This window comes from Mustela erminea, chromosome 2 (assembly GCF_009829155.1).
Source record: "Mustela erminea isolate mMusErm1 chromosome 2, mMusErm1.Pri, whole genome shotgun sequence".
NCBI classification, from domain to species: Eukaryota; Metazoa; Chordata; class Mammalia; order Carnivora; family Mustelidae; genus Mustela; species Mustela erminea.
In genome coordinates this window covers 49,492,251-49,504,966 of record NC_045615.1, presented here as the reverse complement: position 1 = coordinate 49,504,966, position 12,716 = coordinate 49,492,251, and the positions used below count along the sequence as shown (strand labels likewise).

Genomic DNA, 12,716 nt, shown 5'->3' with positions numbered 1-12,716 from the left:
AATGGTAAGTAAAATGTGTAAAACATCATGTGTTGTGTTAGGGCATACCAATTATTTATAAACTGTTATTTACATATTCAATTATTGATACTAAGATAATGGAGAAATATAAAATTGAAAGGGTTAATTACTGAAGGGCATATTGTCACTATACTTCACAATTTTGTGATTAAAAAAGACCATATAGGGTTTAATTTCTGGTAAAGGATTTCTTAGAGCAGGGATGTTTTAAGGAGATTAATTGAATTCATTTTCTCCTACCATCTCCCCAAAATATAGACAAGATGATCACATACCCTATAAAACTATATGCAGATGTACCTTATATGATGCTAGAAAATCAGATTAAAATTAGATAGTTATTTATAGGCAAGTTCTGGGTTTATTTCCTGCAATAGCTTGTAGCTGCTAATTCATCAAGCTTTGTACCATAAGAAATGTAGCTTTATGAGTTGCATTAGAAAATCTAAGAACCACTAAAGGAAAATGTTAAACCATTTAAACTAATGTTAATTTTAAAAACACGTATCTGAATAATTCATGGTCAAAATTAAATATTCCACCTCCTGCAATTTCACATGCTTCAAAGGGAAGAAAAATATATAATAAAAATAACAATAAAAAAAAACAGCAGGGGCTTTAAATTTGCAGAATCCTTTGCAACCAAGATTAAAATGCTGTGTGCATAAGGTAAAGCTTTTGAGTGTCTTTCAAACAAGAAAAAAATCTGAAAAGCTTTTATCCTTTGAAAAGGATTGTTTAAAATGGGCTTTCTTAAAGGAATGTGTAATATGTTAGAAAATAAAATGCAAACTATGTCATTTTTATAAGTAAATTTCCCACAGAAGATATACAAAACATATTAAATTTTGAATAATGTTCAAATTTACTCTGAGAAATGTAGATAGCTAAAAGCATATGAAGTATGTGAATGCTTTTATTTTTAATTCAAGATCATTTTACCCTCTTATTGATGCTTTGGTTATACAATGTGAAAACAACCTACCACTGATAGTTAATTTTCCAGAAAAAAATTAAAATCAATACTTTTTGGGCTCTGAGACCCAAAGCTCTAAAAAGCCACCTTTTTATTCCCATAACCTCAACTTAAAAACATCCCCCCTCTATGTGGGAAGAGTAACATATTAACAGAAACTGCAGATGTGGACAGATCAACTTGGAAGATGTGATGAAAGATGTAGGCGCCTGCCATGCCAGGCACAGGTGCCTAGACAACCCAGAGGTCCATGTGGTAGCAGATGTCTATGCCAGGTGAATCTAATAAACAACATGTTTCCTTGCATACTGTTTAAATTACTTTTTTTTTTTGAAAAATAAACAAAAAGTAAACAAGAACACAAACACCTGTGCTTTTCTAATTAAGGTTTTATAAATAATTCTGTGAGGTATAATTCCTAAAATTAAGTTTAAAAATTAACCAAAAAAATTACATGATGTCGTTGTATTTCTTTTATTTCTATCAAGTAAACTGGAAAAGGTTTTATAATACGAGATGATCTTCAAGCTTTTAAAACACTATGGTCATATTAGGTTTAAACAGGCTACTAAGAAAATAAACACGTAATTATGTATTCCCAATATCTCAAAGAAATAACTAAATATTTTTTAAATGTAATGAATTTACAAATACACATGTATACATTTTTTTTTCCTGTAACATAAGGGGTCAGTAACTACAGCCAGAGAAGAATTCTAAAATACATTATTTTGTCCAACTATTAGTTTACTATAACCTTACATTTTATTTTATTTTTTTTTTTAAATTTTATTTATTTATTTGACAGAGAGAGATCACAAGTAGGCAGAGAGGCAGGCAGAGAGAGAGAGAGGAGGAAGCAGGCTCCCTGCTGAGCAGAGAGCCCAATGCGGGACTCGATCCCAGGACCCTGAGATCATGACCTGAGCCGAAGGCAGCGGCTTAACCCACTGAGCCACCCAGGCGCCCCTATAACCTTACATTTTAAATGGCTCTGTTCCCCCATGATCCCAGACTGAGGGCTTTCAAAGACACCTCTGAAGTTGAGCCTTCACTGAAATCTCCATATTCTAAAACAATTCTTTCTCCTAACTGAATAATAATGAATGCACAAGTTATTCAAATTTATCACAAAGGTATTAAGAGGAAAATTTATGGTTCTGTAGTAAAATAATTCATCCTAATAAATTAAATTCATCTATCATATATTTATAGTTTGAAAGTAGCAGCTTTGGAATAACGTCAAAGGCCAAGCAAGTGATAGCCAATGAGATACATATGCTGTTCCTTTGCTCAAAAAATAACCCTCCATAAGCACAAAAAGCCTGAAATTACATTAGAGACTCATTTTCCTGTTACAGGTAAGGGAAAGCTAAGACTTACATTATCAGTTTTCAGAAAGGTGAGGCTAAAAGAATGGAGACAGGCTTTGCTAACTCTAGAGAGTTTTGTTTAAAACTGGTATTTTTCTTTCTTTCTTTCTTTCTTTCTTTCTTTCTTTCTTTCTTTTTTTTTTTTTTGCCTCCCACTGTAAAAATAGTACTTTTTCTTCTATGCAGGAAAATACTTCAGTAGCTTCTTATGCACTGAAATATAATTCCTTGAGTCTTTTTAAAATTTTTATTTTTTTCCAGGTTTATTGAGGTATAATTGAAAATAAAAATTGTACCTACTTAAGGTACACAACATGATGTTTTAATATGTGTTTACATTGTAAACCATTCTCAAGCTAATTAATATATCATCACCTCACATATCTACCTTTTGTGTATATGTGATAAGAACACTTAAAATCGATTCGGCAGCGGCTCCTGGGCAGACCAGTCTTCTCTCGCTCGCGCACCTCGCTCTGCTTCCTCTGCAACCATGTCTGACAAACCCGATATGGCTGAGATTGAGAAATTCGGTAAGTCGAAATTGAAGAAGACAGAAACACAAGAGAAAAATCCACTGCCTTCAAAAGAAACGATTGAACAGGAGAAGCAAGCGGGCGAATCATAATGAGGCGGGCGCTGCTGATACGCACTATACATTCCACAAGCATTGCCTTCTTATTTCTTTTTAACTGTTTAACTTTTAAGATGCAAAGAGGTTGGATCAAGTTTAAATGACTGTGGTCCCCTCGTTCTTATCAAAGAATCTGAACTACTGACTGGGAAGCCAAACCTCCTATAAATCGGCAGGGGAAGGAAAATAACTTGTATGCAGGCCAAGGAAGAAGCTGGGTGGGACACAACTAGTAAAAACTAAGCTGGTCCTAGGTGTCTTGCCGGGCGGTAAACCGCAGTTTAGTCAGAGTGCCATTTTTTTTCTTTGAATGATTTTAAGTATTGGAATGCACAATTTTTTAATACGCAAATAAAAAGTTTAAAATGTAAAAAAAAAAAAAAAAAAAAAAAGAACACTTAAAATCTACTGTCTCAACAAATTTCAAATTATAATACAGTATTATTACCTATAATCACCTTCATGTCTTTTAAATCTTTGTCTTGGAAGAGAAAATTATGAAGGTTTTTTTTTTTAATTCAATATTTAAGTGAGGGGACCATAGAACACAGTTAAAACACTCAGTTCACTGTTTTTTGAAATTTTATCAAATTTAAGTAGTATGTAATGACTTCTAAATACAAAAGATAAAAAAACAGTTTATTTATATCCCTTTTGGTTTCTCCCCTTAACTCACAATTTTGAATTTGTTATTATATTATTATTATTATTATTATTGCTCTTGTTATTGTTACATTGTGTAAGCTTATAACAGTCGCCCTCTATTTCACCTTCTGATAAAGTCCTGTCAATCATATATGAAGGGATAGGTTTTGTTTAAAAAAACAAAACCAAAAGACAACTGACAGAATGGGAGAAGATATTTGCAAACGACATATCAGATAAAGGGCTAGTGTCCAAAATCTATAAAGAACTTAGCAAACTCAACACCCAAAGAACAAATAATCCAATCAAGAAATGGGCAGAGGACATGAACAGACATTTCTGCAAAGAAGACATCCAGATGGCCAACAGACACATGAAAAAGTGCTCCATATCACTCAGCATCAGGGAAATACAAATCAAAACCACAATGAGATGTCACCTCACACCAGTCAGAATGGCTAAAATCAAGTCAGGAAATGACAGATGCTGGCAAGGATACAGAGAAAGGGGAACCCTCCTACACTGTTCGTGGGAATGCAAGCTGGTGCAGCCACTCTGGAAAACAGCATGGAGGTTCCTCAAAATGTTGAAAATAGAACTGCCCTATGACCCAGCAATTGCACTACTGGGTATTTACCCTAAAGATACAAACGTAGTGATCCGAAGGGGCACGTGCACCCGAATGTTTATAGCAGCAATGTCCACAATAGCCAAACTATGGAAAGAACCTAGATGTCCATCAACAGATGAATGGATCAAGAAGATGTGGTATATATACACAATGGAATACTATGCAGCCATCAAAAGAAATGAAATCTTGCCATTTGTGACAACATGGATGGAACTAGAGCATATCATGCTTAGCGAAATAAGTCAAGCGGAGAAAGACAACTGTCATATGATCTCCCTGATATGAGGAAGTGGTGATGCAACATGGGGGCTTAAGGGGTAGGAGAAGAATAAATGAAACAAGATGGGATTGGGAGGGAGACAAACCATAAGTGACTCTTAATCTCACAAAACAAACTGAGGGTTGCTGGGGGGAGGGGGGCTGGGAGAAGGGGGGTGGGGTTATGGACACTGGGGAGGGTATGTGCTTTGGTGAGTGCTGTGAAGTGTGTAAACCTGGAAATTCACATACCTGTACCCCTGGGGATAAAAATATATTATATGTTTATAAAAAATAAAAAACAAAAAAAGTTTATCTATAAACATACACACAAACACACACACATCATATATATATATTTAATCTAATCCACTCCTTTTTATTATTTATTTTTTTTTTTAAGATTTTATTTATTTATTTGACAGAGAGATAGAGAGTACAAGTAGGCAAAGCAGCAAGCAGAGGGAGAAGGAGAAGCAGGCTTCCCACTGAATAGAGAGCCCTATTGTGGGCGTCATTCCCAGAACCCTGGGATCATGACCTGAGCTGAAGGCAGCTGCTCAACCGACTGAACCACCCAGGGGCCCCTCCACTCCCCCTTTTTAACAAAATCTTATTCATTCATATTCTGGTAATCAGGATTTCATTTGTTTTTGGTTTCTCTCATAAGTGATCGTAGGTGTCATCTAACTGAGCTTCTATCTGTCTGAACACTCTGACTTCCTCTAGTTGAGAGAAAAATTTTATATATAAGCTCTCAGATTACACCTGTTGTTCCTCATAACTTTGTATCTATTAATTCATTATCTTACAGCATTAGATATTCTTCTGTAGAAGTCTGAGGACTGTTTCCCCTTCGAAAGGAAAGTGAGCTTAATGTCTAAAAACTTACAAAATTCTTTTTTTATTCCTGAATTTCAGAATTTTTTTTAAGATTTTATTTATTTATTCGACAGAGAGAGAGAGAGAGAGAGATCACAAGTAGGCAGAGAGGCAGTCAGAGAGAGGGGGAAGCAGGCTCACCGCTGAGCAGAGAGCCCGACGCGGGGCTCGATCCCAGGACCCTGAGATCATGACCCGAGCTGAAGGCAGAGGCCTAACCCACTGAGCCACCCAGGCGCCCCTGAATTTCAGAATTTTAAAGGCAATCTCTGTTAATCAGTTTCTATCAAATTTCCTGAGATACTGTGTAACCTTTTTAATCCATACTATTTTTTTTTTTTTAATTTCAGTAGTTTTCTTCTTAGTAAGTATTTGAGGAATTTTTTTTTCCTGTTCATTTCTGTTAACTTTTTACTTCACAGATCCCATCATGTTCCTTTGAAATGTTGTCCACTGAGTTTGTCTTTTCTAAGTATTTTAATGGCAGATATTTCCCACTGTGTTCACTTGGATTATTTACTGGAAGCTTCATCTCTGTCACCAACTGAGTTGCAGCCATAACTTCCATATTCTTTGTTATGTTTAATAAATTAATGCTGCAAAGGTATTAGTGTTTTGTTCTGGTGTATTTTTGTTCTTGTATTTTGTTTTTGTTTTTGTTTTGCTCATTTTCTATTCTTAGCTCCACAAAATCCATTTTTTTTTCCTTTGATATGCTATTTTATTTTTGATGCCTTATTTTTAAATTAATTTATCCACTGCATTTCTCTTCTAATTCTTTCTTTCTTAAGCATTTCTAAAGACAAAATATGATTCAGTAGATTTTAATAAGCACTGAAGGTCTTCCAGGCACTTTAAACATGTTTCATTTTCCTACAAAAATCTTAGAGAAGGGGCGCCTGGGTGGCTCAGTGGGTTAAAGCCTCTGACTTCAGCTCAGGTCATGATCCCAGGGTCCTGGAATCGAGCCCCACATTGGGCTCTCTGTTCAGCGGGGAGCCTGCTTCCCCCTCTCTCTGATGCCTCTCTGCCTACTGTGATCTCTCTCTCTATCAAATAAATAAAATCTTAAAAAAATAATAAAAAAATAAAAATCTTAGAGGAAAACTTTATTATCATCCTCATATTAGACATGAGAAAAATACAAAATAAAAGTATTAAGCCATTTGTCTAAGATCACACTGGAGCTGGCATTCAACCTCATCAGTCTGGCTTACGAGGCATGGGTATTTATTCACTACACTTAAATGGATGGTTCTGCTTGTGTGTAATTTTCTTCCATTTGTTCCTATTGCTGTTGCTGGTATTTTCCAGAATGAAATACTTACCGTATTTCCAGAATGTATTTTTGGAAGTTCATTTGTTTACTCCATTCTTTGTCCCTTCCCTTCCTCTTTTTGCTTTGGCAGTAGTAGATAATTACCATTATTCTCATTTACTTTTTTATCACACAATTTTTTTAATGTTGACAATTGTATCAACATTATATAATTGTTATAATGTAGTATCCATGAGTTTTCATTGCCTTTTCCTAATGACTACTTGCCCTTCCCTAAGAGCTTCATTTTTTCAAGACACAGTTTTGTATGCTCATGTGTTAAGAAAATGTTTTGTTTTGATCTTGCTGACTTGTACACACCTTTTTCAAATGTGTAGTGAAAGAATTCCGTGATCTCTCTTCATTCAGCATCTTAGCACAGAATATTCCTAGTTGTCTGTATGTGGCTTCTAAGAATACCCATTTTTTTTTGTACAGTTAGTAAAATTTTTACATATAGAATATAGAAAATAGCCTGGATCATGTAAATTTGTTTCACACTGGGCAAAATAAAAACCTAACTAATTAAAACCTTACCTCATATGCATTGTTTAAAATGCACAATAATCGATTCCAAAATGATTAAAATACTGGCATCTTTATATTCAGTTGTATAAAGGAACCTGAATATAAAGTACCTTTTTTTTTTTAATTTGGAAATAGAATTCAATTTTATAAAAGAAATGGCCAATGACATATAACAATAACACTGTGAGTATAATGGCATGATAGATACACCACCGCCATCATTTTAAATCTTATGGTTACCATGACTATGAATACTGAACAGCTTTACTGGTAACCAAGGTTTAAATCATTCTTTGATTATGCCTTTTATAGAAAAATTGGGCTTTATGGTTTTTCGCTTTGAAATTTAATTTTTAGTCAAGACTACTAAAGAAAAAAATTAAATAAAAATGTTGTAGTATGCAAGAAACTATTATCTACATACTGTCATAATAATAGGCTAAAAAGAGAACTAATGTAAAGATAACCTCACAGCAGTAATTGAGGATATCAAGGCCCTTGTACGTGGCAGGCAGTTACCGACTTATCAGTTATGATTATCTAGCAGGGATATTTAAATACGTATTTAAACAATTAAAAATAATCAGATTTTTTTTTAAAAGATTTTATTTATTTATTTGACAGAGAGAGAGAAAGATCACAAGCAGGCAGAGAGGCAGGCAGAGAGAGGAGGAAGCAGGCTCCCTGCCGAGCAGAGAGCCCGATGCGGGACTCGATCCCAGGACCCTGAGATCATGACCTGAGCCGAAGGCAGCGGCTTAATCCACTGAGCCACCCAGTCGCCCCAAAAATAATCAGATTTTTAAAACTACGATCCTTTCACAGACCTGTACCCCTGGGGATAAAAATATATGTTTATAAAAAATAAAAAATTAAAAAAAAAACTACGATCCTTAAGTCTGTATATTCTTGACTAATTCAAGTAGAAAATGAAAGATAAATGGAAGAAAAATAGTGAGAAATGTATATGTGCACATATATACACATATACTTACGTAGTACATATACATACATATGTAAGATGCATGCACACACACGCACACACACATACACACACACATATATTCCTTTGCTTAAAGCCAGGCTACTGGCCTCACCTGTGATCTGCAGACTTAAGGTTATCTCTGGTGTGCAGAAGACTTCAAAGAAATCTTTCCCCTGTTTTGCCCATCTAATACATTTCAGATGTAACCACAGCAAAGTAAACTTTGGAACAAGAGGCAAAAGCTATCTATCTATTGACAGTGTTTATTCTAATTATGTTTAATTGTGTTCCAACATCACCCTCGTTTTAACACCAATCTTTTCTTATTTTGCTTGTTCTATCTTTTCACCTTTCCCTCTTCTTCCTCCAGTCTGCTTTCCAATTTCTCTATTTTAACACCTATGTAATTCTATGCTTTAGTTCCCATGAAAATGAAGAGAAAGGGAACTCATGAGCAAAATTTGTATGTATATTTTTCTATGCGTGTATTTGTAAATACCTTAATCTTTTCCTTTTTTTAAACCTTTTTGTTTGATATTTTCAAAATTTCATTCTCACCTTTAAAAAAGGTCTTTTTTTTCTGCAATGTCAACTTCAAGTTGGAGATCATCTCCTTTTTAGCCATAATGCATTTTGTTTAATATTCACATCCTCACACCAACTGTTTTCTATACAACAATCAATCTGATAGACACAAAATATTAATACCTACCATACCATCAGTTAGGGCTTATTTGATAGGAAAAAAAATTGCAGTTTATTTAGAATAGCTGGTCATTTTTAAACATAAAATATTGTTTAAATATAAAACTATTTTAATGATCTTTACTTAATAATCTCTGTATAAAGTTTGAGTCAATTTTTGGTAAAAACTTGCCTTTAAATTTTACTCCATAGCTTGTATTTTCACCAAGAAGTCATACAACAAGTTTCGCAAACTGCAATTCTCTTCTGTCTTCTAATACCAAAACACCATCTATTTTAGTGGTTCTCAACCTTTCATTTCATACCATCTTCAAATCTCTCACTGAAGATAGTAAACTTCATCCTTAGTAATAAATAGGACTGGGGTTTATGCGAAAAATGTGAATAGATGGAGATACAGGATAACCTGAATTTAGAAGAAAACCCAGATAATTTCAAAAGGCTTACATCTGCTACTCTCCGTAACCCCCTTCTATCCCCAGGAATCAATTTTATCATCTCTTAAAAGGTAAAAATAGGTGTGCCTAGATGGCTCAGTAGGTTAAGCATCTGCCTTCAGCTCAGGTCTGATCCCAGGGTTCTGAGATCAAGCCAAGTGTCTGGCTCTCTGCTCAGTCAAGAGCTTGCTTCTCCCTCTCCCTCTGCTACTCCCCCACGCTTGCTCTGTTTCTCTCTTGCTCTCTTTCAAATAAATAAAATCTTTTTCAAAAAGGTAAAAATATAAGTGTCACAGAGAGATTATTTTTAATTTGATTATAAAGGTCTTGTCTCCCATAAGAGAAAAAAGGAAGACTTTTTTATTAACCCAATTTACTAAAGGATGATCATTTTCTGTATTTGTTCTTTCATTTGCTTGCCAACATGGAAACAAATTTACAAAGAGCAAACTTTAAAATAACAAATACTAATTTTTAAAAAGTAACAAACCGAAGTGTATCCCTAGACAGTTTTTCCAAATGATACCATAACAGCAAACATATGATGTGACATGGAAATTATTTTATATCAAAAATATTATCCTATCTTATTGTAGAATAAAACATGTTTTTAAAAGAGAAGTCTTCCACATTCTAGCTGTCAACATTAGACCCCCACAGAAAACCTCTAATATAACAACATTGGTTGGGAAAACGGACTAGAGGTTATTACCAAAAAAATCAAATCATAATACAATTTAAGTTTAAAATTGGAGATTATATAAAAATATAATAATTTTTTGAACCTTGTACTAAAGAACTTTGACTTTTTTTCCTTCACTTAAAAAGATGTATCTGCTGAATCACAATAGGTAAGCTAAGCATTTGAGTAAGCAGTTTTTTGTCTTGTTTTATTTTTTGGAATAAAACTTTGAAACATATGAGCACACTGCTGGTCAGGGAAAGTAAAGCAAGGAGAAATCCCATAAAAATCTGGTAAACCTTAGGAACTTAGGTGGTATTGACTAATAAGAATTTCTGGAGCACCTATTATGTGCCAAAAAGTGGATCAATATCCCTTCAGGACTTGCAATGCAAAAATGAAACACATACAACTTAATATAGAAATAAAAGATACTCCCACTCTCAGGGTTCTTACTGTCTAGTGAGAGAGATAATAAAATCAAATGATTACAAAGTACGGTGGCAATGCTGGATCAGAAACTGACAAGGAGAGAAGTAATCTAAAATTTGTCAATCTAAACTTTAACAAGGACTAAGTCCATTTCAACTTTACATTCTTTAACTCATATTGAGTCCCAGCTTTGCCATAAATTAGCTGTGCAATTTGGGGAAAGCTATGTAGATTCTTACTGCCTCTGTTGTCTCATATGTAAAACAAGGATAACAAAATTACCACGGGGATTAATGAATCAATACTTGTACACTGGGGCAACAGTCAGTAGAATATTAACTGAGAAGTAAATAAATATTTGAATCCCACTCCCTTTAAGTGATAGTGTGTGTCAAATTTGCAATTTTACTAGGGCAAATCTGCGAATCCACAGACTGACAAAATTAAATTACACAACTTAGAAGGCATTCCCTGTACAAAACTACTGATGGCACATTGTGTTTATTGCAAAGGAAGACAGGTGGTTCACCTCAATCAGACTAGAACCCATGGAGTGATGGGCTTTGCTTTATGCAAGCCCCCGGCAAGTCAAAGATGAGGTGATTGAGGACCAAAAACATAGAGGGATGCCTGTGGCTGTGGTGACCTCCTTACAGAGCCCAGGCAGGAAAGAAGGTAACTGGGACTCCTCTAAATATTGTGGTCCCATTCTAATACTCTGAATAAGAGATTTTATATAAAAACTAGAGAGTAGTAGGTGATCATTTTCAATAACTGATAGCCTTTGGGATCTTCAAATCAAGCAATTAATGTACCAATTGATGCTTAGAAACCATTTTTATCATCATTTTCACATTTTTGGTGATATCTAAAAAACACAAAATGTTTTCTTATTTTGTGGATATAATTTTAACTGGATAAATTTATGTTAAGTAACTTTTGTGTGCCATTTTGGCATTCTGAATTGTTTTTCTTTCACTCAATTTCCCCAATCCCCGTCAGAAACCGTAGAAGATCTGAGACTACTATATGTGCTGGTATTATCTGGCCAAAATTTAGTTTCATTAATGCTGACGTAAGACATTTAATGCCTGTATCAGAAACAAAAGACTTTATTACTCATGGCAACAGTAGCCACCATAGTGTCGGCATCTGCACGTGTTCTGTGAGAACTAACTCTCAGAGGGCATCACAAACAGAGCCAGATGATACTTGCACAGGCAATGGGAAATAGCTCCAGAAAGGAATACTGATTTCAGGGAACCTGAATCTTTTAAAGAAGTCAGCTTGGGGCACCTGGGTGACTCAGTAGGTTAAAGCCTCTGCCTTTGGCTCAGATCATAATCCCAAGGTCCTGGGATCGAGCCCCACATTGGGCTCTCTGCTCAGTGGGGAGCCTGCTTCCTCCTCTCTCTCTCTCTCTCTCTCTCTCTCTCTCTCTGCCTGCGTCCCCACCTACTTGATGAGATCTCTGTCTGTCAAATAAATAACTAAAATCTTAAAAAAAAAAAAAAAAAGAAGAAGAAGAAGAAGAAATCAGTTTGCCTAAACTTTGCCCCAGAGGGAAACATTATTATGGTGGAGAGTAAAAAAATCTGTTTTGTTCAGGAGAGATATGTTAAATATAGTCTTCCAAAACAAACTGTTCACTTTACATCTATACAAATATCTCTGAAAAGGCTCTGAAATCAAAGGCAGATGAGTGAGTGATCCATGGAGTAGTTTTCCCCGGCATCCTCTGAGCTTACCATAATATTGATAAAGAATTTACTCTAAATTTATCATGAGGCATAAACTGTCTTGTCCTATTTGGAGGTAATCCAAAGTTCCCAGAGAAACAACCAAAGAAGCAAATAGAAAGAAAAGGTATAAATTTATTTAAGATAGATACTAAAGAGATAAGAGGGGGAGAGATAAGCACAAGGAAATCATGAAGAATAATGGAACCCAACCAACTCACTATTGCTGTTGGGTTGTTTTTGTTTTGTTTTGTTTTTTAAGATTTTATTTATTTACTTGGCAGAGAGAGAAACCAGTGAGAGAAGGAACACAAGCAAGGGGAGTGGGAGAGGGAGAAGCAGGCTCCCTTTTGAGCAGGGAGCCTGATGCAGGGTTCTCTCCTAGGACCCCAGAATCATGACCTGACCCAAAGTCAGACACTTAAGGACAGAGACACCCAGGCCCCCCATCACTCACTACTGTTGTTAAT

At 35.1% G+C, this 12,716-nt stretch overlaps 2 protein-coding genes across 5 annotated transcripts in view; one reads left to right on the top strand and one right to left on the bottom strand.

Moving 5' to 3' along the window:
• CCSER1 (coiled-coil serine rich protein 1) overlaps positions 1–12,716 on the bottom strand; it is a 1,384,598-nt gene that overhangs the window by 1,166,756 nt on the left and 205,126 nt on the right. The window lies entirely within an intron of this gene.
• LOC116584489 (thymosin beta-4-like) lies at positions 2,805–3,380 on the top strand. The gene has a single exon (XM_032332898.1). The coding sequence runs from the start codon at positions 2,864–2,866 to the stop codon at positions 2,996–2,998; it is 135 nt and encodes a 44-aa protein (XP_032188789.1). The 5' UTR covers positions 2,805–2,863; the 3' UTR covers positions 2,999–3,380.

Excerpts from the sequence above, each read along its gene's own strand:
- LOC116584489 (XM_032332898.1), top strand. The coding sequence starts at position 2,864 with ATGTCTGACAAACCCGATATGGCTGAGATTGAGAAATTCGGTAAGTCG.